At 49.6% G+C, this 22,913-nt stretch overlaps 1 protein-coding gene across 1 annotated transcript; it reads right to left on the reverse strand.

Moving 5' to 3' along the window:
* Window positions 1–11,423: 11,423 nt before the first annotated feature.
* On the reverse strand, window positions 11,424–12,801 carry LOC120672100 (dof zinc finger protein 3-like). The gene has a single exon (XM_039952393.1). The coding sequence runs from the start codon at window positions 12,552–12,554 to the stop codon at window positions 11,820–11,822; it is 735 nt and encodes a 244-aa protein (XP_039808327.1). The 5' UTR covers window positions 12,555–12,801; the 3' UTR covers window positions 11,424–11,819.
* Window positions 12,802–22,913: the final 10,112 nt, after the last annotated feature.

Genomic DNA, 22,913 nt, shown 5'->3' on the forward strand with positions numbered 1-22,913 from the left:
GAGTGAAAACGGAGTAATAACGTTTGGGAACCGTCACCATACCCAGGACACGTGATATAGCACTTTGGGTCCGGAGTATCCGGGAGAATACCCGGAGTATCCGGGTTAATCCGGAGTTTCCGGTTTAATACCCGGAGTATCCGGATATTTCCGGAAGTTCCGGTTACAAATTCCGGTGGTTCCGGTTTCCCCAGACTCCAGAAAATGAAACTGAGTTTGGGTAGAGCTTTCGACTTGATTTGCGACGGATTAACTCAGGTCACTAATTAATCAGTTAAGCCCAGTTTTTAACAATCGGGTGTTACAAGGGCTTTCATTGAAACACCTGCTCACATTGTCGAACAAGAAAAATCAATATGTCAGATAGGAGGATGGTTGTGAAGAAAATGTTAGATGGTGTGTGTGTATTCAGTTCTTATCCCGTGTAACAAACCGTGTGCTGTTAGTAGATTAGTTGTAGGATATCTTGTTGTAATCCTAGATCTCGGCCAGGTTGTTACACGGGTGCATCTTGTAAGCCACAGTGGGGGCTATTCCCATCCTATATTAACACGCACAGCGGCCTCTACAGAGGTTCAACGCTTCCACCAAATCTCACATGGTACCAAGAGCCAACTGCCTCTAGATTGCATCTAGAATGGTGACCTCCAACTCTTCCCTTGGTCAGGCCATTGCCTCACCATTTGTTCTTCCCGTCACCGAGAAGCTATCCAAGAATAATCTTGGTCTATGGAAGCCCCAGGTGCTGCCGGCCATTCGAGGTGCCCTGCTGGAGGGGTTCCTTGATGGGTCTACTACGGCACCATCGAAGGAGATCGACGTCAAGCACGGCAACAAGACCGTCAAGGAGGCCAACCCAGAGTATGCCTCATGGGTGGCCCGCGATCAGCAGGTGCTGAGCTATCTGCTCAGCAACATGACCAGAGACGTCATGGCGCAAGTTGCCATGGCAAAAACAGCTGCCGAATTATGGGCAGCTGTGGAGGAGATCTATTCCTCCCAAAGCCGAGTGCGTTCGGTGAACACCCGCATCACGCTCGCCACGACAAAGAAGGGGAACTCCACTGCCTCGTAGTACCTTGCCAAGATGAAGTCCTATGCTGATGAGATGAAGGACGCCGGGAGACCTCTCGGTGACGACGAGTTCACGTCATACATCTTGACGGGACTGGATCAGGAGGATTATAATCCTCTTGTCTCGGCTGTCCTCACTAGGATCGAGCCGATCTCCTACACCGAGCTGGTCACCCAGATCACCAGCTTCGAAGCCCGGTTGGAGATGCAATGTGGTGGCGGTGGATCTCAGACCTCTGTCAACTCAGCCTCGCGAGGACGAGGAGGCTTCACCAGAGGAGGCGGCCGTGGTGGCCGCAATGGTGGCCGTGGCCGTGGCTCCGGCACTGGAGGCCGGGGTCGTGGCAACGGCAATGGTGGACAAAAGCAAAGGTACAATGGCAGGTGTCAAGTCTGCCTCAAGGAGGGACACAGTGCGGTCAACTGTTGGCATCGCTTCGACCAAGACTATGTCCCTGATGAAAGGAATGTCAATGCTGCCACCAACTCCTACGGCATCGACACGAATTGGTATACCGATACGGGTGCCACTGATCACGTGATGGGCGAGCTTGAGAAGCTTTCCACCCACGACAAGTACACTGGAACAGATCAAATCCGCACTGCTAGCGGATCAGGTATGAACATTAACCATATCGGTCATGCTATTGTTCGTACCCCTACTCACAATTTGCATCTAAATAATGTTCTTCACGTTCCACAAGCCAAGAAAAATCTTGTTTCCGTTCATTGTCTTGCCAAAGACAATAATGCTTTTCTTGAATTTCATCCTGATTCATTCTTTATCAAGGATCAGGCAACGAGGAGAACTCTTTTGGAAGGCAAATGTAGATTTGGTCTCTACCCCCTACCGAAGCCAAGCAAAGACGCCTTCAGTGCCGTCAAAGCCTCTACCACGAGATGGCACAGTCGGCTGGGTCACCCTGCTTTTCCCATAGTTCAGCGTGTCATTAGTGAAAATAAGCTGCCTTGTGCTAGGGAGGTTCATCAACACTCCATTTGTAACGCTTGTCAGCAAGCTAAGAGTCACCAGCTTCCCTACCCCAAGTCATCCAGCACCTCTAAATTTCCCTTAGATTTAATATTTTCTTATGTATGGGGACCTGCTTCTACTTCGGTTGGGCGAAATAAATTTTATGTGAGCTTTATTGATGATTATAGCAAGTTTACCTGGATCTACTTGCTCAAGCATAAGTCTGATGTTTTTCAATGCTTTAATGACTTCCAAAATCTTGTTGAGCGCCTGTTTAATAGAAAAATTGTTGCTATGCAAACGGATTGGGGAGGAGAATATGAGAACCTCAATTCTTTCTTCCAGAGGGTCAGCATCACTCATTTAGTGTCTTGCCCTCATGCTCACCAGCAGAATGGAGCAGCAGAATGTAAGCATCGACACATTGTTGAAGTTGGCTTATCTCTATTATCTCATGCATCCATGCCTCTTAAATTTTGGGATGAAGCTTTCCTTGCCGCTACATATCTTATTAATCGCACTCCCACCAAGGTGATTGATTTTCAAACACCTCTTGAGCGTCTATTCCATGAGAAACCCGACTACTCTATGCTGAAAGTTTACGGGTGTGCATGCTGGCCGAATTTGCGTCCCTATAATTCCAGAAAGTTAGCCTTTCGATCCAAACGCTGTGCATTTCTTGGATACATCAATCTTCACAAAGGATTCAAATGCCTTGATATCTCTACCGGACGCGTTTACATCTCTCAAGATGTTGTCTTTGATGAAGAAGTTTTCCCTTTCTCTGAGCTTCATAACAATGCCGGTGCAATTCTTCGTAAAGAAATAAGCCTCCTTCCACCTGATTTACTTAGTCTTCTTATGCTTGTTAGGGGTACAACAATATCTAGTACTGATGTGGCTAATAGTTCAAATAATTTACATGTAACTACTGATGCTTTTTCTCCTGAAAATCTGGTTTCGGAAGGTTTTTCTGGTGGTGGTGATACGCAGGGGGAGCACGTTCTCAATCCCGAAGAGGATTTGCCTGCAGCTGCAGCACCTGCGCCAGGCGAATCGCCCTCCGACTCCGTGCTGTCCAGCCCAGGCGAATCGCCCTCTGCTGCTGCGGCTAACGACCCCGCCACCGAACCAGCACATGACACGGCTTCGCATGCTCCCGCCTCGCCGACCCGCGCGGCCCCTGTGGCTCCTCCTGTGGTGTCTGTGGATCCAGGGGAGAAACACGACCAAAAGCTCGCGCACAAAGTGGGATCCGCAAGCCGAAGACTTATACAGATGGCATGGTCAGGTATGGGCTATTAACAGAAAATTCTGAGCCTAGTTCTCTTGATGCAGCACTTGAAAATAAAAATTGGAGGCGTACTATGGATCAAGAATATGATGCTCTCCTCAAGAACAAGACTTGGCATCTTGTTCCCTCACAAGCAGGCAGAAATATAATTGACTGTAAGTGGGTTTACAAAATTAAGCGTAAACCAGATGGCACTATTGACAGGTACAAGGCCAGGTTAGTTGCAAAAGGTTTTAAATAAAGATATGGCATTGACTACCAGGATACATTTAGTCCTGTAGTGAAGGCAGCTACTATCAGACTTGTACTCTCCATTGCAGTATCTAATAACTGGAGTCTTCGCCAGCTAGATGTACAGAACGCGTTTCTTCATGGTATTCTTGAAGAAGAAGTGTTCATGAGGCAGCCACCTGGGTATGAAAGTAAGAAACATCCACACTATGTGTGTAAGTTAGATAAAGCACTATACGGATTAAAACAAGCTCCTCGTGCTTGGTATTCCCGACTGAGCACAAAACTACAAAGTTTGGGGTTTAAGCCATCCAAAGCTGATGTTTCACTCTTCTATTTTCGCAATGGAGGGGTTACTATGTTCTTGTTAATATATGTTGATGATATTATAGTGGCAAGTTCGTCACAGGAAGCAACTGCAGCGCTTCTACGGAAACTGCAGTCTGAGTTTGCATTGAAGGACCTTGGTGATCTTCATTATTTCTTGGGCATTGAGGTAAAAAGAATACAGCAAGGTATTGTTCTGTCTCAAGGAAAATATACCTCTGATCTGCTAAAGAAGGTTGGAATGGTGGACTGTAAACCAGTGAATACACCATTGTCGGCCTCTGAAAAATTGTCAGCATATGAAGGAGAACAATTGGGGCCAACTGATGCAACAAGATATAGAAGCATTGTAGAAGCTCTTCAGTATTTAACTCTTACACGCCCAGATATATCTTTTTCAGTGAACAAGGTATGTCAGTTCTTGCATATGCCAACCACTGTACATTGGACAGCTGTCAAAAGAATTTTGCGATATCTAAAGTTTACATCTGGTATTGGTCTTCGAATACATAGAAGTCTCTACTCTTGTGAGCGCCTTCTCAGATGCAGACTGGGCTGGTTGTTTGGATGACAGACGTTCAACAGGTGGCTTTGCTGTTTTCTTGGGTTCTAATCTTATTTCATGGACAGCTCGAAAACAAGCCACAGTTTCAAGGTCTAGTACTGAAGCAGAGTATAAGTCAATGGCCAATGCTACTGCTGAAATTATGTGGGTACATACTTTGTTGCAAGAACTTGGGGTAAGAGCTCCTACTTCTGCTCGTCTATGGTGTGATAATATTGGTGCTACATACTTGTCGGCAAATCCAGTGTTTCATGCTAGAACAAAGCATATTGAGGTAGATTTTCACTTCGTCAGAGAACGAGTAGCTCAAGGGCTTCTTCAGATCAGATTTGTCTCTACAGATGATCAAGTCGCGGATGGTTTTACAAAAGCACTTCCAGTTCGACAGCTTGAAGTTTTTAGGAACAATCTCAACCTTCAAAAGGTGTGATTGAGGGGGAGTGTTAGATGGTGTGTGTATTCAGTTCTTGTCCCGTGTAACAAACCGTGTGCTGTTAGTAGATTAGTTGTAGGATATCTTATTGTAATCCTAGATCTCGGCCAGGTTGTTACACGGGTGCATCTTGTAAGCCACGGTGGGGGCTATTCCCATCCTATATTAACACGCACAGCGGCCTCTACGGAGATTCAACGCTTCCACCAAATCTCACAGAAAATAGATATAGTGCGTGCTAAACCATAGGTTGAAAGGGGTGCAAGGCAGGCAAGGCAAGAAAGTCCGCCAGTCCGGTAAGTGCAGCAAGACCACTCTGTTCGATCGGCATGTAACACAGATCCATAATAATTAACTCACGGTACCTGGTGGATGCCCGCCCCGGATCCATGAACGGAACGGATTACACGAGTCTGAACTAGTTCCAGTCATCACCATAGTCACAGAATTCGGGGTCGAGACCTCGATCTGTGACCTCGGAACGCCGTCCTGAATCGAGGGTTGGGGACGACCGGGTTTGATGTCCCGATTCATGACGGGTTGCCGTCGTCCCATTGCCCATTGCCGCAGAGGTTCATCATGGGACGAGTTGGGGCGTTGGGCGATGGCAGCGGAGGCTGGGGGAGAGGAGGCGGCGAGTGGAGTGGAGGACAAGAGGAGTCCATCAAGTATAGGTTGGTTTGATGAGTATTTTTTAATGTTCATCGACGCCACGGTCCACGAGGTGGGTGCACACCGCACGTGAGCATCATCAGTTGCGGGCTTGCGGCTGTCTCTGCTCCTTGTGTACACGGAGCTCGTGGATCGGAGCAATCTCGCATCTCAAATCTCAATTAATCTCGCATGCACATTATTAAACAAGAAGTGAATCAGGCAACCTACTAATCAACTCCAACTCGAAATAAAGGTCGACCAACAACATCAAGGTTACGATGGTAGTGGACACGGAGTTTCTCATCAGGGTGGGTGAGCGCGGAGCTCCGCTCACAGCCGCCGTTGCCGTAGTCTATTCGACCTCACAGCGGCGCGCCGCTCGTCGCCGTAGCAATGAGCGCGAAGCTCCTCTGGGTGCTGGGCTGTTGGCCTGGCCGTCAGAGGCGGCGAAGCAAGGCAGCAGATGTAGAGAACAAATGAGTTTGGGAGAGCAGCTGCGAGGGCAGCATGCGGCTGCCGAGCCGAGTACGGGCACAGAGGAGCCGAGCATCGCCTTCCTAGAAAAACGCTTGACAGCCGGGGCCCATGAGTGCCGGATCACATAGATGGACACGTGTCTCTAATCGAGAGAGGGGCTGCACCGGGCACAGTTTGCAGCCCGGCTGCACAGAATTTTTTTCCGTCTGAACGAGCACTAAGCAAAGCTCCTAGCCACCTGCACCTAACGTAAATGGGCTGGACCACTGGAGGCCCAGTGTGAAATAATGAGAATAAAATCCTAAAAATCATGGGAAAATGAAAACTTTGGACGCGTATACATCAGCCAAGTTTAATCGAAGAAAAGAAAAACAGCTAAGTTGAACACTATTGCCATAGCTACGTTGTGGGTACATCATCCCAACTATTTTTGGATCATGATCCCATCTTTGCTAAACATTCTTCGTGCTAAACATTCCAAAGAAGTATACTCCTTACGAATCGGAAACTTAAAATTATGAATCCACATCCCCATGTACCACGTTCCTCATACCTACGTGCCACGCCTCCTCGATATTCCGTTGGCAGCTATAGTTGCTATATGGGTGATCATGTTATACTGTGTTATTATTAATATTATATTACTCAATCAACAAAAGATACGTGGTAAAAATGATTGAGATGTGTACTGCTCACAACGTGAATGCTATTGAAAAAAATTAATACCAATTGATTATCCGAACAACTTTAATCATAATTGATATTGTCAAAATTAAAAATTACAACTAAACATATATGGGAGTAATCCTTTCAATTAACAAGTATGATTAGTTGGAGCAACGAATACATTCTACCGCACTTCTATCATTTTTTTTATTTTTAGCAATTTAAGATAATGTCAACATCATTTACTAATTCCTAAGGAACAAAAATAAAAGATCACAAAGAAAGAATCGTACTGACCTTTCTAACTACACTAGGACTACTTATCCTTACTGGTAACCTTAAGAATAAGAGAGAAAAAGAAATTATGCTTAGTTTCCTGACCCTTTTTCCCTCGAACTTAGCTATTTGACCTACAAAATAAGTTTTCATTTAGTTTCTTGGCCCTTCCATCACTTTCAGTTAGGTCTACAGTCTAATTGTATTCAAACCCATTAGGTTAGGTTTTTAACCAGAAAAACAATAACATAAAGAAATTTTCATGAATTTTTGGTATTCCCCCTAGTAAAATAATTCCTAGACAGTTATAAATCTATTTTTTGTTTTTAAATAATAGAAAATCATAGGAACATGGTAAAATAGTAAAAAATTAAATGAAGTCATATCTAAGCATGCTGGATCTAGCAAAAATCACTAACATGCTATTTGAGGTACTGAAAAGCAGATATTTGTATTAGTACATTACTAACTCGTTTTGGGGCTAAATAGCCAAGTTCAAGAGAAAAAGGACCAAGAAACTAAGCACAACTATTTTTTGGGCCAAGGAAATAGTTTTCTCTAAGAATAAATACCCCCAAAATTTACGAAGTCTCACCGCAATAGATTTAATCTCGGTAAATAATCAAATTTAGAGATTACCTGCTATTTTAATCTAATTTAGAGAGTCTACTATTTTATCTCTTTTGCATATTAATAAGGAAATTCGGGTAAATCCCCTAGCTAGCAACAAGACGCACACCAAAGGTTTATTTTGGTCATCCCTACATTACTGTAATGGTAGGTACAGTAGCTTTATTGGGTGGTGATAGTTCATGTTTACAATTCATAGGTCATCGATTGAGACTGCCCATCTGTTTACAATGCCTTTTACAGAGAAGCAGGGGTCGGCGGGTTTCATCTACCAACCTGATCGAGTTTTATGACATATTTATGTGTTTCAGTTATGTGTTACAACATACTACCATTTTGTAACATTTTAGATGTCACATAAAACTTGTGTTACTAAAACAATTATCTGTAACACATTTTTAGGAAACAAGCTCTATGTGTTACAACCTTCATTTGTAACACATAAATTTGTGTTCCTATGAAACTTTTTGTAACACATTGATGAATGTGTTACAAGAGTATGTTACAAAATCTATGTTTTGTAGTAGTGATAACTAGGCGTATGGCCCGCACATTTGTGCGGTTAGTATTAAAAATTCAAAAATTTGCATATCATTGTATCTTTATTATTTTTTAAAGATTATACTATTTGTTACCATACATTACTCTATTCATTATCGTAAATTATGTCATATTATTGGTTAAAACAATTCAAATATGATCTACCTATAATAACAATTTGATTTGTTTTTAGCTTTAATAATATTATGCATATAATTATCCTTATTTTCTTTTTATTTTGGTTGATTGTTGTTAGCTTTAGTTTTTATTAATAGTATATGTTTGTAATTGATACATAGTTAAATGATATTTTATATTTAATTTTCATAATGACATTGGTGGGTGATTTTTAATCAGTCACACAACTATTTTAGGCTAATTTTTATCGTAATGACAGTGGTGGGTAAGACTAATTTTTATCATAATAGTAGTGGGTAATTTTTTTTTTCTATTTTCTCAGATTAACGTGAAATTTTTTAGACCTTGAGAGCGAACGTAGGGGCTCGGTTTGTTGGCCAAATAATAAAATAATAGTATATGTTTGTAACTTATACATAGCTAAATGGTATTTTATATTTAATTTTTTATAATGGCATTGGTGGGTGATTTTTAATTAGGCAAGAGGTATTTTAGGCTAATTTTTATCGTAATGGCAGTGGTGGGTAATTTTTATTTTTCTATTTTTTCGATTAACGTGAGAATTTCTAGACCTTGAGAGCGAACGTGCAGACTCCGTTGGTTGGTCAAATAATGAAATAATAATAGAAGATGCTATAAAGTATCAACCCTCGACTCTCGATCCCGTTCTTCGACCCGATGGATCCGCGAACTTTGTGACTATGGTCTTCACTCTAACGCCCTAGTAGAATCAGCAAAAGTCGTCTCCTCGTCGTTGAGGACCTACATAAACCTCGTCCCGTCGCAGCTGACTCCGATGGCCTGTGCAGCGAACTCTGAATTTCGGAATTCATGTCGCCGAATCGTTCAGTGCGGGGTCTTCAGAAACGACTCTGAATCCGTGGAATGTTGCGTTTGAGCGAACGGTAATTCAGAAACCGGCCGGATCGGAGCTAGAGTTGACGTCAACGATTCCGGCCACGAACGCCATGCACCAAGCTCCTGGGACAGCCAACGTGAACAAGGCAGCGCAGCTATGCAGGTGCTGGTGTGCTTGCCGCATCCACCACTTTGATCGCTCGCGGCGCCGTCGCACGGGAGCTCGGTGGCGGTGCGCGTGCGTGCGTGGTTGCGTGCCGTGCCGCTGCGGGCGGCGGGGATAAAAGGGGAGGTAATGTCACTGCACGGGTGCCGGGTGCGGCGGCGTCGGCGGCGGCAAGGTCTCCAGGAGCAAGGACATATGGGAGGCGTGGGCCGGCGGGACGCGCCGGCGCTCGGGCGAGCCGCGGAGGCGGACGGCGGCCTGGCGATCCCACGGGGTGGACGGTGTTTGAGATTCCGTCCGCCCCTGGTCCCTAGCAGTCGTCCGATCGAGGATGCGCGGCCCAGATCAGCGTCCATGTCCTTGAACGCCAGTCATGCCGCTCGTCCCGCCGAGATCGAGCTTGCAGTCGATCGATCAGTAGACCGCCGGCCGCTGCAGTGAGGGCGGCAGTCTGCAGATGGTTTAGGCCACGCCCGGTGGTGTTGCTGTAGTGCACCGGCGTCCCGGTGGATGGCACTAGTGCCGGCCGAGAGCACACGGCACGGATGGGGGAGGACGGCAGCCGACGACTGCCGGCGCGGCGGCGCGCGCCAACGGCTTCTGACCACACGCTATCCCATATGGGCCGGAAACGCACGAGCGAGGGCTTTTTTCATTTTTATATTTTAAAAAACAAAATTTCAAAAATATATGCCGAATAGTGAAATTTTCAAAAATGGGTGCATGTCGCCCGACAGGGTGCCTGTCGCCCACTGGATGGGCGACAGGACCTAAATGTAAAAAAAATTACATTTAGGTCCTGGCGCCCAGGGCACATTAAACAGTAAACTTGTAAAATCGATATAACATCGTAGAAAAATAAAAAAAATACAAACTCAACTGTTCTGGATTCTATGAAACAAGATCTACAACTTTTGTTATATAAAGTTTTTCATTTGATCAATGTATCTTGCTCTATTTTAAATACTAGTTTAATGCACTTTTATTTAAATCTCAAGATCCATCCTTTGTATGCATGTCATCTTTGGCCAGAGTGTTGCATATGGTGAGAATAGATTTGTAAAAAATTGGTAGGCCCAGAAAACATTTCTAGAATAAGTTTTTAAATTAGATCTTACAATATGTCTAGTTTAAATGGGTTATTTATCCATGCTGCTATACTGAGTATTAGAAGCCATAACTTTAACAGTATCATTATTTTATTTCCTAAGAGCTATAAAAAAAGTTTGGTAAATTTTAGATAAGCACAACTAGACCTAATGAATTATTTCAGATTTTTCTAGGTACAAAAACTTTTTTTCTTGATTTAGATACATTGATCAAATGAAAAACTTTATTTAACAAAAGTCGTAGATCTTGTTTCATAGAATCCAGAACAGTTGAGTTTGTATTTTTTCGATTTTTCTACGATTTTATATCGATTTTACAAGTTCACTGTTTAATGCTCCCTAGGCGCCAGGACCTAAATGTAAATTTTTTTTACATTTAGGACATGTCGCCCATCCAGTGGGCGACAGTCACCCTGTCGCCCGACAGGCACCCATTTTTGAAAATTTTCCTATTCGACATATATTTTTGAAATTTTGTTTTTTTTAAATATAAAAATGAAAAAGGTCCCACGAGCGAGAGTTCTGTTGGGCTTGATCGAAGGGTTACCAATCTGGCTTGGCCCAAAAACGAAGAAACCAGGCCTATAGCCTTAAGATTTGTAAAAGCCCAGAACCCTCTTTGTGTGATTTTTCAGATAACCTTTTTATCTTTCGCTGAAACTCTGAAAGCGAACAACTCAGTCGACTTTTTTCTTTGCTTTCGAACCAAGAAATCGAGTCGGTTTCCCGAAATGTCAATTTCCATGTGTCTTCAATTCTTCGTTAGAGTGTATCTTCTGTCGGAAAACAGATTCTTCTCATGGACCTTGTCATCGGACACTTCGCACTCGGGGAAGGAAGGGGAAAACAAGAAAAAGCCAAACAGGTGCAACGGAACCAAAAGGGATGGAGCTTTCCCTGTTCAGATTCAGTGCGCACGTACCAACAGCTAATAGATTGTGTTCCTGATGAAGAAAACGAATCCGGCATCCGTATGAAACTGCCAAGAAAATCACGAATCACAAAGGATGTGTTTGCACAAAAAGAACTGACAAACAAGAAGGGAAATCATACTAGAACTGCAGAACAAGCACTGCCACAAGCTCATTGGTTCCAAAAAAAACAATCCTCTCATGTAAGATGCTGGCAGCATCGATTCGACAAGCATTGCAGGTCCTCATGCAAGCAAACAAGCATGCAGATCTTCCTGAACCACCTCCAAAAGAACAAACAGCTCGCTTTCCTGATCCCTAAAAACTTGGCTCTCCCAAAAAAGATAACCTGGATGCAGCACTACAGTCTACTGTTAACGACGAAACAGCTAAAAGAGAAGGCTAGATTAGAGACGATCGAGCAGTAGTCATTGATCCGTCGTGGCACCGATCGACGACGTTGCACTGCGCGCGCCGCCGGCGAAGAGGTGGAGCTCCTAGATGGACAGGTCCGGCCACCCCATGCTCCAGAAGAGGCCCTCGGGCACCGCCAGCGCCTGGGACACCGGCTGCGGCTGCGGCTGCGGCGGCGGTGGTGGAAGAGTACCAGCAGCGGCACCACCACCAGGCGGGTGAACGAGGGCCGGCGGGAGGCCGCCCACCAGGAACCCGGCGGAGAAGTGGCCGCCGACGACGTCTGGCCCGGACGCAGCCGCGATCAGCGAGCTGAAGCTGCCGCCGAGGTCGAGCAGCCGGCGGTCGGGGTCCACGGCGGCCATCGGCGACGCCGTGGCCGGCGCGGGGAACGGCAGGCCGTACTGCCGCAGCAACGCGCCGTGGGGCCCCGACACCGTGAGCGGCGGCACCGCCACACCCGCCGCCGCTGCCGCCGGGGGCGCGGGCGCGGGCGGCGTGCTGGCGGGGCGCTTGCGGCGGGTCGCCGCCGGGGTGGCCTTGCGCGTGCCGCCGCCGACGGGGATGTTGCGGAGCGCGCCCCCGCGCGTCCAGTAGCGGCGGCAGGCCCGGCAGAAGTGGCGCGGCTGCGAGAGGTTGTAGTTGTTGTAGTAGCAGAACTTGGTGTCGACGGACTCGCAGCGCGGGCACGGCAGGCCCGCCGGCTCCCTCCCTCCTCCCGCGCCGCCACCCCTCCCGCCGGCCGCCGGCACGACCGCCAGCGCGCCTCCCTCCGCCGCCTGATGACCGGCCTCCATGTCAGCAGCGCAGCGAACCATCCACTCTCGCCCCCCAAGAACCCTCCCGCGCGCCTGTCTGCCTGTCCTAGCTAGCCAAAGCAGCAGATTGTAGTGGTGCGAGGAAGTGGCTGGCCGCTGGCGACTAGGAAAGGAGAGTAGGCGGCGAGGCAATTTGTAGTGGAGGAAGACGGGGGAGGAAGAAAACAAGGGACGGAGGAGTACTAACCTAGCAGTTGGTGGCGCCTGGCGGTCTTGCGGGGGAGCAGGACAAGATGTACAAGAAGCTCGGAGCGGCCGGCGTGGGGACATGCCAGTGGCAGCTGGTGGCAGAGGAGGGAAGGTTTGAGGCTGTGTATAGATCCCTGGAAAAGATCGGACACTGTAGCACTTTTCGTTTGTTTGTGGTAAATATTATCCTACCATAACTTAACTAGGCTTAAAAAATTCGTCTCGTAACGTACATCAAAACTATGCAATTAGTTTTTTTATTTAACTATATTTAGTACTCCATGCATGAGTCATTTGCTATATTTAATGTTTCGATGTGATTTCGATGTGATGAAAAATTTAGAAAATTTGGAATCTAAACACAACCTAAATGGTTTCCGTTCGAGTCGGGGCTTCTATTCCGGGGAAACGGACAAGCCGGCGGCCGGGGCAAAGGCCGCAGCTTTGTCTCCTGATGGGGTTGCGGGTTGCCTGGCCGTTGCTGCCGGTGGCCACCACCGGGAGAGCTTGCCCAGTGTCCAGTGGCAGTGGACAGTACAGTGCAGGTGCAGCCAGCTTGGCGGCGCGGCTTCCCCGTTGGGGCTTGGCGCTTGGGCTTGCGAGAGATCGGTGTGTCCTCGGTCAAAGAGAGAGGAGCAGCAGTGCGGTGGCAAGTGGCATCTGCAGAGCGATTCGGTTGCTGGGGCCTGGGGTTGGGGTGGGGGTTCCTGCAGCTTGCAGCGGCAGAGCGACGACGCACGGCGGCCTGGGCACTGTTTCAGACAGTACCACTGGTGCCTGTTTGATTCCCTCTCTCTCCCCCCCTCTTTTGTTCTGAGCAGCAAACAGGGGCATCTCTCGGCGGGTCGTAGATAGGACAAAGGTAAGGGTTCTTTCGCCGCACCTGCAGCTGGACCGACGTTGCCATGCCTGTCCGAGTTCTCGCAACGCGACCGATGTGATCCCCGGCGCGCGCGTCCCCTGTTCTGATCTGAACGGTGCTGTTCAGCTTCACCAGACGGACATGCTCACGGACCCAACAACCGTGAGACGACTGTGTTCTTCGAGTGAACTTTTTTTGTCTGCACAAGCGCATGTATGGAGAAAGAAGCAATGGTCTCACACGGTAGCGTAGCTAGTAGCTATCACACCACTCCGGCTAGACCGAAGAGCCGCTGTCCAAGTGACCAACCTATCAGGCAGCAGGTCCTGGCGCTGGTGCGTGAACGAGAACGAAGCTGCGCGGCACGCCGATCGTTTTGATTTCTTGGCTGGCCTTGTACGTACTAGTTGTTGCGCGATCACCTCAGGGCCAGTGGAGGGAGGTCGCCGTCGTCGTCCTCCCCCGGTTGCTCCCGGTGGTGGTCCGCATCAGCATCGCCGCCGCCGTCGTGTCAGTCAGGTCGGTCAGTCGATCTCGCACGGGTCTTATCGTCCTGTGGGCTGGCTACCGATGGAGGATGCTGCTTGCTGGTGAAGGGATCGAGAGTTGGTCTCAAAGTTTTGTTTTAAGCCCCGTTTGGATGGTTCTACAAAATCTAATTTTAGAAGGGAATTTTGCATTCATGGAGTACTAAATGAAATCTATTTACAAAATATCTTCATAGATGGGTCTAACTTTTCGTGAGGAATCTAATGACGGTAATTAATCGATGATTGGCTACAGTGATGCTGCAGTAACCATCTTCTAATTATGCGGTCAAAGGTTTCATTAGATTCGTTAGAGGTCCTAGCGCAAGGGTTCTGTAGTTGATTTTGTAAACGGCCTATATTTAATACCTCTAATTAATGGTTAAAGTTGCGTTTTCTAGAATTATGGCACAAACAAACAGGACCTTAGGTATCTCCATGGACAGTGATGACGCGAGTCAGGTCATCGCTCTGAAAATCTGTTTAAAAAGAAGTTAGCACTGGACGGAAATTACACGTGAGGGATCAATATCTCCAATCTGCCTGCGTGCCAAATCTCCAAACCTAACTCGCAACCGGTCCATGCACTACCAATCGCGAGCCATGGATATTCTAGGAATCTCCACAATCACCGTGCTCAGCATTTCAGCCTTCCTAATGTTTTTTTGGAGCCCTTGGGTTGGGCCATTGGTGGAGCCCGCGTGGAGGTTGGGGGGCTTAAGCCCCCCTACCCCCAAGAACTCCATGAAAATTAGAGGGAGGAAGGAGGGAGCGGAAGACAAAAAAAAAAGATGAAAAACAAAAGGAGGGCCTTCAGGAAGGAGAAGGGAGATGAGCTACCTATCTCCAATTTCTGCAACCGACTTGGGTTGGGCCTGAAGTTCGTTTGTCTCCACGGCGGCGAGGCGACACCAGCATTGGCGCCCCCTCTGATAGTAAGGCTATCCACGCTGATAGTGAGCACGGTCGGTGCAGCATTCCACCTCGCCGGGATACTGACAAGCGGCGACGTCCTCCCCAGCTTGTCCGTGATGTTCATCGTCGCGATATTTATCCTCCCTCCAATCACTGTTCCGTGCTCGGCATTTTTTTAGCCCTTGGGTTGGGCCAGCGGCGGAGCAAGCATGGGGCTGGGGGCTCAAGCCCCCCTACCACAATAACATCATGAAATTTTGAGGGAGGAAGGAGAGAGAGGAAGAGAAAAAAAAGAATGAAAAGGAAAAAGAGGGCCTCGAGGAAGGAGAAGGGAGATGAGTCTCCTACCTCAAATTTCTGCTTCCGCCTCTACCTCCAATTTCTGCATCTGCCTCTAGGTTGGACCTGAATTTCTTTAGTCTCCGCAACGGCGAGGCGGCACCGGCATAAGCGCCCCATCTGATAGTGAGGCTGCTCGCGCTGATAGTGAGCACGGTTGGCGCAGCGTTCCACCTCGCCGGCTTGATGACAGGCACGAAGCACTGCCCCACCCTATCCCTGATGTTCATCATCGCGATATTTATCCTCCCTCCAATCTTCGCAAGGGCGGATCCAGGGGGTGCTAGGGGCTCCAGCCCTACTCCCATGTGTCCCATGGAGCCGTGCTCCCCCAACAATTTTCAACCATGAAAGAAGGAGAGGAAGAATGAAAGGAGGAGGAAGAAGAAGAAAAAAAGAGATAAGGGAGGAAGAAGAAAGGAAAATGAGCCCCCTAACTTTACATCCTAGATTCGCCACTGATGTTTGATTTTGTAATAATTTATATTTAGTACTCCTAGTTGGTGTTTAAACATGCGAAGTGACGAAACTTATGACTTAAACTGAAAAAAACAAGCGAGGCCTAAGAAAGAACAGACTCAAAGTTGGCCTGGGCGGCTGGGCTCGCTTTGCAGCTGAGCATGCGAGGCGGCCCTGCATCCCAGATGGTTTAGTCCGGGTCGTATAAACCTGTTTTTAAAGTGAGGCCGGTTAGACTAGTATAATAGATGATATAATTTCGATCTTAAAATATGAGATATGTTAAAAGATGAAGAGAATATAATTAAAAAAAACTAAACTCATGAGAATAGAAAATTGCTAAATCAAGATTACCACTAGCTAGCGTATGACGTCGCTCACTCCTCAATCGAATACTTGATGCCTCGCTTGTGTCCCTCCGCATGACCCCGCTGCCCAGGTCTAGCGGGAGATGAATAGAATGGATCGACGGCCAAAATCCCATGCGGTGGCGTCTGGAGTTTGGTTTTGACTAATTGGTGGCCTGTTGCGCGAGCACAGCTTGTGTGTGGAAGGCCTGTTGCTGTACCGTGGCATGCGGAACTAGACTATAGCATAGAAGAAAAAGAGCTCCTGGAAGTTGAGGGGTCCTGTGCCATCGCCCAGCCGGCACCCCTAGACGGCTAGACTGGCCCGGGCATGCCGTGGTTGTACAAGTAGCGAGAGGCGTGTGACGCTGCGGCGGCGAGCAGCGGCTGTGTCGGGACGGGATGGCCCTGGCCCTGGCCCTGGCCGGCCCGCGCCACGGCGCGGTGCACAGAAGCGTGCGTGACATGGCGGTGGCAGGCGTGAGGTGGAGACTGGAGAGAGAGAGGGAGGAGGAGGAGTTCGTGCCGGGCAGGGGCAGGGGCAGGGGCAGGGGCAGGGCATGGCAGGCTAGTTTTGTCTCCACGCGGCTCTGCGCCTGTCCGGCCAGTCCACCCCGCTCCTCCCGTGCCGCCGGCAGAGGAGGCCAAGCCTGCACCGGCGCCCAGCAGGCCGGGCAGTGCGCGTGCAGCAGAGCGGCAGGGAGTTGGTGAAGGCACGCTGCCTCTGCAGGGCAGGGCGATCGCCGATCGGACTGCATCGGTCCATCATCCTTTGGCTGAGCTTGCGCCGGCTGAGCTTCGGCTTGGTCAAGCGTAAAAACGGCCCGAGTTCGGAGGAAGTTGCACTTGCACGGCAGGCTGAGCAGGCTCACGGCTCACCACATCGGTTTGAATTGACCGAGACCCTTCCAAGTTCCAACACGAGTTGTAAGGGGATGGCTGGATGCCTGGGTGGTTCGGTGGCGATCTAGCAAGCCTCGCCGTCGTAGACGATGGCTCTCCGGCGCCGGGATGGGGGTTATCCGGCAAGCGGCTTGCTGCCAGTCTGACACCAGCTAACCCAACTCGCTAGTAGCAAGTGCAGACCTACAACGGTTGGGCCAACTGCGTGCTAAACTCGGACCCGGGCCGGGCGTCGCGTCGGTGCGCACTTCCTCGTGCGTCACGCGTTGCGTGTGCGCCGTGGGATGCTCAGTCGGTAACGGTTAGCTAGCCCACCAGCGACTTGACCGCCGGTGATGACGGGGGGCTATGGCATGGTGCGGAGCCCCGCCGTGGGCGGCAGGCCGGACACCGGAGCGCCAGCCGGCGCCCGTCTGATGCGCCGTCACTAGTCAGCCTGTCGCTAGTCAGCGTGATGCGAGGCATCGCCGTCGGGAACTCGAGCTCCGCCCCTCCGACACCGACTCGACGGCCTGACGGGATGGGCGGGCTAGTGACCGAAGCAGCAGAGCAGGCGGCCGTCCCGTCGTGCCCCGTCGACCGTCGGGACGAGGAAGGTTGAGTAATCTATTTTTGCTTGTGACGAGTGAATTGTCAACCGTGCGATGTGATCGGTCGCTTGGTCTTTGGATTGCAGGTGCACGGGCGTCAAGTGTCGACGGAGAGCTGCCATGGAGGTGCTGTGGCCGATGGACCGTGCGGTGGACGGCGGTGAAGGGCAGCCGGGACCGGAGCTCATGCCGAGCAGCCGGCGACCGCGCGGGCGGCCACGAGGGCGCGCACAGGGGCACCAGGAGCGGCGGCCAAGCGACTGCGTGGCGGCGGCGGCGGCCCAGAGGCGTGCTCGCAGGGCCCGCGCAGGCAAGGCAAGGGCGCCGCGAGCTGCCCCGGCCGGGCGGGTGAGGAACGGCGGCCTGACGGTGGTTGCGCCGGCGGGCAACGACGTGCGGCCAGCGGCGGCCGGCTCGCCCTGAGCCGGCGGCGCTGCAGGCAAGGGGGGTTGGCGGCTGCTGCAGAGAAGGAGGCGCAGGGGGTGGAGGCACGCGTGGCGACTTGTGGCCACGTTGGATCTGATGTGGCGGTCCACGTAGGCAGTCAACGATGGTCAGAGGTGTTTTGGACCTCAAGTGACACACTTGAATAAATCGTGGACCTAAAAATATATTTTCGAAGTTCATGGACCTAAACAGAACAGTCAACGCTTGATAATGAGACTTTGTTAGCTCCTCCATAAAACTCCTTCATGAACTCATATACTTGGGCTGGCTTCATCCCGGCTTCCCTTATCTGGCTAATTAGCATCATGTCTGCTTCTGTAACACGCCGCTGGGACTTCAGCTTGTGCAACTTATTTGGACTAGCAAGATAATGATTGTGATCAAGTACAACCTTCTGCACTATCCAAATTCCCTCTTTGCTAACACTGAACTGAACACGAGCCTCACAACCTGTCCTTATAATGTCTTTCTGTGATGACTTGTTTCGTCGATATCCTTCATTACTGCAAACTATATATTTCTGATATACAGTTTTGTCTTCTCGGAGCTTTGAATGACTCTTTCTAATACTGAACCCAACCTTACCGGCATAGGTGTTGTACATCTCGCAAGCTTTCTCCTCTGAATCAAAAGCCATACCAACTTCAGGAATGATCAAATCTTGGCCAATTTCATGAACCACCTATTGTACAATGTGATATAAATTAAATTTACGTAACTCTGAATTCTTAATGTGAATTTTTTCAATTTGGTTACCTCATCTTGTGCTTTGTCTGATATTGCTTCATGCACAATCGTGTTGTTGTCCTCACTGGAATTTTGTGGACTAGCATATGGACACAAATCAGTGAAGGGTACATAACACATAATCAACGAGAGATGTCTGTCAAACACTATAATGTTAAAAGAATGATGCATCCTACCTGTGTTGTTTGCTCCTTGCCGTTTGCTAGGGCAGGCACAAACGACACCATTGGTGACAATCGAAAATCGCTTTGTTTCACCTGTCCTCCTACTTGCATGCCGGCTGCAGTGGTTCGGATGTCTGGATCAGCTTCTCCTGCCATGGTGCCTAGCGGCTGCCCTTGCTTGCTGCGATCAAAGATGAAAACGCCCTTGCTGGCGGCGGCTGCCAAATGTTAGGGCTCCCGGCGAAGTGTGCGTTCTTTATCCGATGGATATGCGAGCCAAAGCTGATGGACACGCGAGCCAAAGCTGGGAAGCACGCAGCCGCGAGCCGAGCCAGCAGGCGTGCGTCCGCAGAATGAGCCTGCAGGTCTCCAAGGAGCCTCAAGGTCACAAGCGTCGGATTAAATCTGCGGCCCATCGTTCATCATCGGGAGCGGGTCCGCACGGGAGGCTGCGTGCGGACGGTCCACACCCAATTTTTTTCCAGACTGCTAGCTACTAGAACCTGTGAGCAGTTGGAGACCGGAAAACAGGGGTTGCACTTGCACGGGCTTCTTGTGCTAAAAAAAACTTGCACGGGCTTCTTTTCACTGGTCCATTTCTGGGCCTCCATTCACTTGCCAAGCATAACAAAAACCCAACAGGACGATCGTTAGCTAATTCTTGGGCTTTGCTTACTGGGCTTCTAGTTATCTCTGGGCTGCAACAAAAGGCTCCGGGTCCGGCCCCATACATCTGTAACATCTCCTCCTCGCGGCCGACTTGTCGGGCGCGTAAGCCGCTGATGTGATCAGAGTAAGTATTAAGTATTATGGTGGACTATAAACAGACTAAATGATGAGGTGGAGAAGAGAGAAGAGGAGAGGAGAAGTGGACTGTTAGTTTACAGCCAGTTTCGACACAAGAACCAAGATATGTTGTGAGATAGACAAGTGTGCTATGTATTAATTATGGGAAGCTAAACTACTATACAAATAGGCTAAGAGATGAGATGCAAAGTTCCTTGCAGCCAGCAACAGACTAAATTATTAGTCTTGCTCTCAGACGATTGTTTAGAGATGCCTAGTGGATGTCATTAGTCAGCCAACTCTCCTAGCTGAGCTCAGTAAAATTCCTCTTGTCTCAGTCCGTAGTCACCGCCACCAGAGGCCAGAGCAGCGAACCAATAGCGGACGACGCCTGCACGCATTGCCCGCGCGCGCACCGGCCGGTCGCTGTCCCGGCGCCGCGGCCTCCCGGCTGGCCGGCTGGCACCACTGAGGCTCATCACCTGAGCCGGCCGGTCATCTCCACCGCCGCGAGGATTGACGCCGGCCGGCCAATCGAGCGGGCGCGGCGCGTGCGAGGAGATCGCGAGGGTCCCCAGCTCCCCTGACCTCCGCGGTCAGGTCGACCTCCATCGACCAGCGATGCGCTGCAAGTCGCGCCGCGGTCGGCCGCTGCCTACTCCCCCGCCACGCACGGTCGCTTTTGCGGGCGTTAAGTTTTGTTGAAGAAAAAAAACGGGTCGCGACTTTTGGTGGCGAGCGTGTCGGCAAGAACGCCGTGACCCTGCGGCTGCGAGTGAAAAGGGCACGACAGAGTTTAGACGGACGGCGACTGAGTGCTGCGTTTGATTAAGGACATCATCGTCCATCTTGCCGGAGGCTGGAGCTATCTATACTTTGTGTTGCTGGATGATCGCGATGAGAAAAAGGATGTTTCGTCTTTGCCGGCTCCTTTTCGCGCACATGCGGCTCCCTTGTCAACCCCTCCGTTTCCCAAACGGGCAGACGGTGATGGTTTGAGGTTTGCTTCTGCATTAAAGTTGGTGGCTAAACTTTAGCATGTACTCCATATTATATGAGTACTCATGCTCCCTCCGTATTGATAAAGAAAGTCGTTTAGGACAGCGACGCGATTTTCAAAACACAACTTTAATCTCTTATTTTTTAAAAAAATATTTATAGAAAAGTGATATATATAAATTTTTATGAAAGTATTTTTTCAAGAAATCTACTCACATAATTTTCACATTTGTAAACTCAACAATGTCGGGGACCACGATTAGGGGCACCCTACTCGGGGTACTAAAATCACCCTAAAAACGCAAACACATATTAGGCAACTAAGCCCACGAAGGCCTACGACCTCCTTCCAATCTAGAAGAAAGGAAAGGACTCAAAGAAGCCCAGCACGCGGCCCATCCGCACCCCCCTCGGACCTGCGGGGTGATCTCCGTCTCGCTCGAGGCCACCCCTCGACGAAAAGGACAAACGGCCCTTCCGCTCACCCGCCCGTCATACGGAGGCATTAAATGTCAACCACTCATCCACAGCGCCCAGGTCAGACGGCGTTAGGCCGCCATTCCCCACATTGGCTGTGACCGGAGTCCCGTTCGCCAACTCCGGTCACTGCTCCGCCATCCCGGACGCTGTGGCAACACTGTGGGAACCTACGACGCGGTACGAGACGTGCTCAGCACAGCTCCTGTTACTATTCTACCAACTCCTGCTATCCGAACTCCACTTCACCACACCAACGGCCCCGGACCCGTCCCCTGCTCGGGAAGGGATCCGGCGTCGCCATGTGTCCCCCCAGGAGGGATGCTCAGCACTAGCAGCCGGAGGGACGGACCTCCCCCCTCGAGGGGTCCAGGACCTCCACGTGACTCCCGGACCCCCCTTAGCGCACGCGCTAGCACTCCACCCAGGGGGGCCCGGCACCGCCACGTGCCCCATTACCGCTGGCGCACATATATATGAAAAACTCTGGCCTGCAGGGCCCACGGAACGCCGCCACGCCACACCTGGAAGACGGTACACCCTACAGCGATGACCACGCCGCCTGCTGGGGCTGTCAGGACGCCGGCGCGATCTCCGCAAGGCCGAGGACGATGCCCTGGACAACTACCACGCCCGACGCCATGCTCCACAGTGTACTTCCCACAGTGCTTGACCACTGCACCCCCGCGATTCGGGGAAAAGACGACGACTTCCATGATCCCCTGCGCATGTACACCGTCCCTCCTTGTGCCTATAAAAGGAGGAGGCGGATTTCCTTTAAGGGGGTCGCGATCGGCCCATTCGGTAGGACACAACGTTTCGTACTACTAGCAGAGCACACACGCTCCTCTGAAACCCGATATTGGCACTCGCCTCAATCAACTCCTTCTCTAGCAGAGACTTGAGAGATTCCCTCCCTCTCTCGCCTCACCTGTACCCCCTACTACAGGCACCTCCGGTGCAAGATAGTACAGTGCTCTCGCACACCCCTTTACTCGACGTACGGCCCCACGGCCGGAACCAGGATAAACCCGTGTGTTACTGTATTGCCTCTTGCATCAACATCTGGGACGAGGAACACGCAGCATCATCACTGGTTGGGTCCTGACCGCCGGGTCAGGGCACCGACAAACAACTTAAAAGTTATTGATGATTTATATTTCCAGTGTTTGACCCAAATTTTGTCCAAAACAATTTCCTTTACTAATACGGAGGGAGTACGTTTGCTAGAGTTTTTAAGTCTTGGCTAAGATCTAGCACACCCTATTAGCACTTCTATTTAGATAGACTAGTTTTAAATTTTAGAACTTTTAGGCATTAGCACTTGAATTCAAACACCCTCTTAATTTTAAGTTTCGAGGTAGGGGCATGTTTGGGGGCTTGCACCGTGAAAAGCGAAACAGTTCCGCAACACAGAGACTAAAATTAACTTTAAATCAGGTAAGTCAGTCAAAAAAAAGTATGTTTCCTCTTTGCAACCTCCTTTTCGCCCACATGCAGCTCGCTCGTCAACCCCTCCATTTCCCAAATGGCAGCCGGTGGTGTGAGGCCGTAAACTTTAGCACATATTATATTAGCACTCATACATTTGCTAAAATTCATTTTTTA

The sequence above is a fragment of the Panicum virgatum genome, chromosome 5N (assembly GCF_016808335.1).
Source record: "Panicum virgatum strain AP13 chromosome 5N, P.virgatum_v5, whole genome shotgun sequence".
NCBI classification, from domain to species: domain Eukaryota; kingdom Viridiplantae; phylum Streptophyta; class Magnoliopsida; order Poales; family Poaceae; genus Panicum; species Panicum virgatum.